Genomic DNA, 5,532 nt, shown 5'->3' on the forward strand with positions numbered 1-5,532 from the left:
TCCCGATTCCCCCTGCGGCCCGCCGGGTTGGCCCGTACCAACCCAGATCAGCCCTCTGCGGTTCCCCCTGCGGCTAGCCCGTTTAGGCCTGGTTTTAATACGAGCTTAAATTTTTAAGCCCAGCCCGTCCCATATTTTAAAAAAAATGAGCTGACCCGACGGGCCAAGTCCATTTTGACAGGTCTACATCTGAATATGGGGCTGGGTGGGAAAAGAACAGAAAAAGAAATAAAAACAAGATAAAAGCAGGGACAAAATTACTCTGCCAACCCTAACTCGGCTGCACTTGGACAAAAAGAGTACATTGGACACAAAATTTTGGATAATCTATACAAGGCAGTATATCTAGCATGCTATTTCTACACTGTACAACCAGGCCGAATCAAACTCAACAGTCAAATAATACCTTCCCCTTGTGTAGAAAAAGAATATTGAAATAGCAAAGTTCACTTTAATGTATGAAACTTGGTAAACGAGGAATGAGCCATCATTAACAGGATGCATTGATCACCCTACTCGTGCAAACCTAATGAGCCAAATTTCACTTTAATATATGAAGCTCTGTAAACCAGGAATAAGCCATCGTTCATGGGATGCATCAATCACCCCACTGGCAGCTAATTCAATCAGTTGGGACACGCATTCCAACCACCTAATAGTTAAGTTTACCACTAGAGTTGAGAGATGATGGCTATTCTGAATATAGCAGTTTCAGAGCTCTGGGCTTACTGGATGATGATAGATAAGATGAACTGTTCCCACTGTTGGTTACGTCCGGAAACCTTGGCAACCCAGTACTAACATCAGGACCTGAGTTTGTAGTCCTATGTTGGGACTCCACATCAGAGTCAACTTCACCAAGCATCTAGAACAGGCAAACCAATATGCTCAGTCAAAAGAGACAAATATGATAAATGACAGCTCAAGAGTCCAACAACTGACAAGAAAAAGATGTAAATCTCAATGTAGATCTCTTCAAACTTAAGAAACTAGAAACATATATAAAAAGGGAAACAACTTTAAATATTGAAGAAACTTCTTTCAAATCAAAGAAAATGGCTGGCCATATATATATATATGGGTTTCCCTCCTCAATGATAAACAAAATTAAAGTAACTACAAACCTTAACAGCTTGCCGCAAAACACGCAACATTTCTTGGGCATGCTTTCTTCTTGCAGCAACCTCATCCTGCTCCTGTAATAGTTCTTCAAAAAGGTTCTCTCTGCATATTTCACCATACCAGACATGCTAAATTTTCAAACCATTTATACTATGACTTGAACTGGACACATACCAACATCCCCACTACAAGAACAATCAAATGGGGGAAAAAAAAAAGAAAACTATATTCATATGAAGTGCCAGGATTTCATTATTTATACTCTACATGTGAATGCACAAACACATGTATCATGCAGACATTCCTGAAGATTAAAATTTGAAGACTTCAGGTAATCAGAATAATTCCATCCTTATCCTCTTTCCTTTAAACACATTTTATTCTCTTAATGAGTTGAAACCTAAACCAGAGGCTAGAATTATTTTAGGAGCTCATACAGGAAAATAATCCCAGGCACAACTACTGAGTGACAAAAGAACTTTTTCCATTTTGCTTATTCTTTAAACTGAAAATAAAACATGATATACTTTAAAACACACCATCAACCAAAAGCAAGAGACATACCTGTACAATATTTGTATAAAAGTGTTATGAAGGTTCCTTTTTGTATGATTGACCTGGCACATTGATAAGAAGGGGAAAAAGATTATCTTAATTTAGAGTTATTAGAATAAAAGTTTAAAATTGACCAACCGGACAGGAAAAAAAAGTATTACCAGAAAGTGCATTATAGCTTTTGGCACTAAGTCTTGAATGTTCTTCCGGACTAAATCAAAGTAGGATTGCACAAGTAATTTAGTGATAATGATTTCCGTTGCTTCATTCTCTGACATTTCAAGTGGTCTTAAGATTGAGGGAGGCTGAGAATCAAGGGCAAAGATAAAGGAACTGATGTTAAGCTAGATAAATTGCCATATAGAAACAAAGCACTCTCCCCTATCTAACTCAAAAAGATACCTATCTCTTGAATTATGTATATACCTCACACAGTTGGATTGTTGATGACCTCTGCTCTACTTCATGAAGAGTTTCTACAGGAGATCCATTAGCTGGACTCTCTACAGATGATGACTTGCTCCCAAATATTGATGAAATACCCCAAGTCCTTAGAGATGAACTACCACCTACATAAAAGTTACCGAAGTTAATGTTCATGTAATAAATAGCCTTAGAAACTGCTTATGTCAAGGCCATCTATGTCCACATCATAAACTTGCTCAGAAAATTCAGAATAAGGGTAAACTTTTTGTGTAACTATGCACCTAAGTTTACCTTTGAACCAACCTTTGTTCTCAAAACTACATATACTATGCTTCAAAAAGAAAAGCTACAAATATTATATTAATGACTTTTTCTTTTAAGTACATAACACAGAGGAAGGGTTTAAAACTCCTTAAGTGACATTAGCTATGAGATGTATCAAATGTACTACAAAATACACCCATCTTATATAATATCTTCTGCCAAGTGGAAGGTTACTATACATATTATACAAATCTATATTGCAAAACGTTCTTAATACACTGAAACATTCTGACACAAACCAATCACAAACACAGAAAAAAGAAATTTCATATTTTCTTCTCAAAATATAAAAGAAAAATCACCACAATTTCACCACTGCACCCAAATTTTCCCTTATCATAAAAGATTAGTTAATCAGTCATAATACGTATCATATGAGAAAGCAAAGAAAAATAAATGAAAGACAAACGAACTTGACTGATCTTCAAATTAGAGTTAATTACCGGCTAATGCAGGTCTCTCATTATTTGACTGAGGACGATTTCCCTGTCAAAATGCCAGCATAGAATGAGTACTCTGAAGGTAATTGGTAAGCATGACACCCCTAGATATGAACTTTCTATATTGTGATTTCTATAGTTCTTTCCTCTTTTTCCTCTTCTTTTCTTCAAATGATCCTTGTTAAATTTAACCCAATTCTATCATCAAGATGTTACCGCAGTTTGAATCATGATGCAACAACTGCCCCTAGCTTAAGATTGTTCCTCACAAAAATTAAGGATCCCCATGTGATATACAGCACGATGGAATTTTCATATAGCATTAAAAGGGTTTTAATCACATGTACAAACACTGGTAGGCATGATGCATTCAAGTCCAGCACACTAAGGGTTCATTCTCAATCAAATACTCAAAAATATATGAACTTGACAAGTTGAGGATATGCACGTCACATGATGAAGGGCTTAGATTAAGACTCTGTTTTAAGACTTCAAGGAGATGAACCTAAGGGCCTGGATGAAGCTTGTTTGTTATGGTGCTCAACAAGAAAATTCACCTATTACCAACAAGGAAAATGGATACCACCATATGTTGGCACTAACGGATAGGAAAACTAATATATCATAAAATAAATGCCTGAAGTTTGGAGAACTTTATGGTTTAGCAATTTCATTTTAGGAAAATTCACCCCCTTCTCTTTTGTCCTTCCTCCCTAACTGCAGTTGTCTTACCAGAAAAAATAAAATAAAAAAGTAAAAACAGACACCTGGTTAGGCGCACCATTCACAACCGGTTTAGCAGCAACAGTCCAGGATAGCTGGCTCCTTTCAGACATAGGTACCCTTTCAATATCCACTCTCTCCTGAATGATATGAAGATGAAGTAAAAAATGTCTATATCAGGTAGAAAGTTGACAACTAGACATCTGCATACCCATTCTTTGTTGTAAAAATCATATAATAATGAGAATTGGGAAACCATGTAACAATCATATAGTTGTAAACATAGATTTGTAGTTATTAAATTCAAATAGATTTTATTACATTGAATCAACCTTAGAGACAGATACCTTACCAACTTACCAATCATGTGCTATTCAATTCTGTATAATAGAACAAATGTCACAAGGTAAGCTTTCATAAAATATTTAACTTTCCATCCCTCCACATCCTTCAGATTCAAATTCAAACTTGACTTGTATCTTCCATATTCAGTCTCACACGTGAAATGAATGTTGAAACAAAGAGAGTAACCTAAACCTACAAACTGATGCTAAAGGGGTAAACCTCTACCCTACAGCCACATCAACGCATTCAAAGTTAAGCTAATTCATTAAACTGCATATTTCATTGGCAGATTGATTCAATTGATGTGGCAGCTGTACCTGTGATGATCTCATCTGCTGCACAGCAAGCTCAACAGCTTTGTTCCCACCAATAAAACTTGGATGTGAAGAATTTATATAATCCATCTGATATTTTAAAAAGATAAAAACACATAAAATTTTATAATCATCGATGATAGAAAAAGTGAAATACATGATAGCCATATAAGACATGGTAGCTTATATCTTAGTAGGTGAATCATAAAAGGGTGTGTAATATAAAATCCAGCATGCTAAACTTGTCAAACTTGTTGATCAACCAAGGTACAGTTCCTTTCTATGAGACACAAAAGAATAAAGGACTAAATTGCTTTCATATCAAATGGAATTAAAAGACCAAAGCAAACTAGTTGAACTTGTTGATCAACCAAGGAATAGTTGCTTTCTATGAGAAACACAAGAATAAAGGACTAAACATCAAATGGAATTAAAAGACCAAAGCAGAAAAATTCATACCCACCAAGAACTGCTAAAGACTAACAGTTGTGCTAAATTTGCTACGCTAAAGAAGGTGCTAACAGTAGGAATTGACCATGATTTCCTCTCCCAACTCCCCTCTCAAGGAAAATGCATATGAATGGCAACTGATTATGTTCAAATATTAACAAAGACATTAAGTAGCAAAATACCATAAGAGCATTACCCAAGAAAATTGATGCAGGCGCATCAAGAATTCTATTTTGTTTAGTATTTTCATTAGCTTAGGATTTTATTGTCTTTATTTTATTTAGTTCGAGATTTTTTTCCCTATCTTTATTAGAATTTTAGTACTTTAGGTCTTTATTTAGGATTAGGATTACTATTTGATTAGGATTTATCTTAGCTATTATAAATAGGTGATCTTAAATAAAAGATTATTATTATCATCTTTTGTTATTTTGAATATTTATTCAAGAGGTTTCTTTTAAAAACCCAATTATCTTTCTATTGTTCCAACACAATCAACCGTATTCTAGCCCTAATTGTTGAGTTCTAATTAATCTAAACCCTTTGACTACATCAAGTGGTATCAGAGCAAACGATCTTACTATCCTAAAAGGATTTTAGCTAGGAGACTATGGTTGGCTGAGGCAGAGGTCGAGGTAGCGGCAATCAGCCCCAACAAGCTAAGTTGGCAGAGATGCGGAGAATGATTGATGACTTAACTTGGGTTGTGCAAGCCTTGCAGCGTTAGGAACCTGTGGAAGCCCGAATGGAGAATCCAGAAGGTGACCACAGCCCCTTTAAGATTCAAGATCTTGAGGATGATGATGAATTTGAGAACGAGAACCCCTTTCATG

The 5,532-nt window shown here is 35.6% G+C and overlaps 1 protein-coding gene across 1 annotated transcript in view; it reads right to left on the reverse strand.

Moving 5' to 3' along the window:
* Positions 1 to 257: 257 nt before the first annotated feature.
* Positions 258 to 5,532, reverse strand: part of LOC110410600 (dynamin-related protein 3A-like) — an 11,292-nt gene continuing 6,017 nt past the window's right edge. The window contains exons 13-20 of the mRNA XM_021420374.2: positions 4,253 to 4,339; positions 3,635 to 3,730; positions 2,871 to 2,913; positions 2,104 to 2,246; positions 1,839 to 1,982; positions 1,687 to 1,739; positions 1,125 to 1,224; positions 258 to 865 (exon numbers count right to left, since the gene is read on the reverse strand). Coding sequence (XP_021276049.1) covers positions 692 to 865; positions 1,125 to 1,224; positions 1,687 to 1,739; positions 1,839 to 1,982; positions 2,104 to 2,246; positions 2,871 to 2,913; positions 3,635 to 3,730; positions 4,253 to 4,339 — 840 coding nt within the window. The 3' untranslated portion in view covers positions 258 to 691. The remainder of the gene's footprint in view (positions 866 to 1,124; positions 1,225 to 1,686; positions 1,740 to 1,838; positions 1,983 to 2,103; positions 2,247 to 2,870; positions 2,914 to 3,634; positions 3,731 to 4,252; positions 4,340 to 5,532) is intronic.

Source organism: Theobroma umbraticum, unplaced genomic scaffold, assembly GCF_002168275.2.
Source record: "Theobroma umbraticum cultivar Fairchild unplaced genomic scaffold, ASM216827v3 scaffold_56.0, whole genome shotgun sequence".
Lineage (NCBI taxonomy): Eukaryota > Viridiplantae > Streptophyta > Magnoliopsida > Malvales > Malvaceae > Theobroma > Theobroma umbraticum.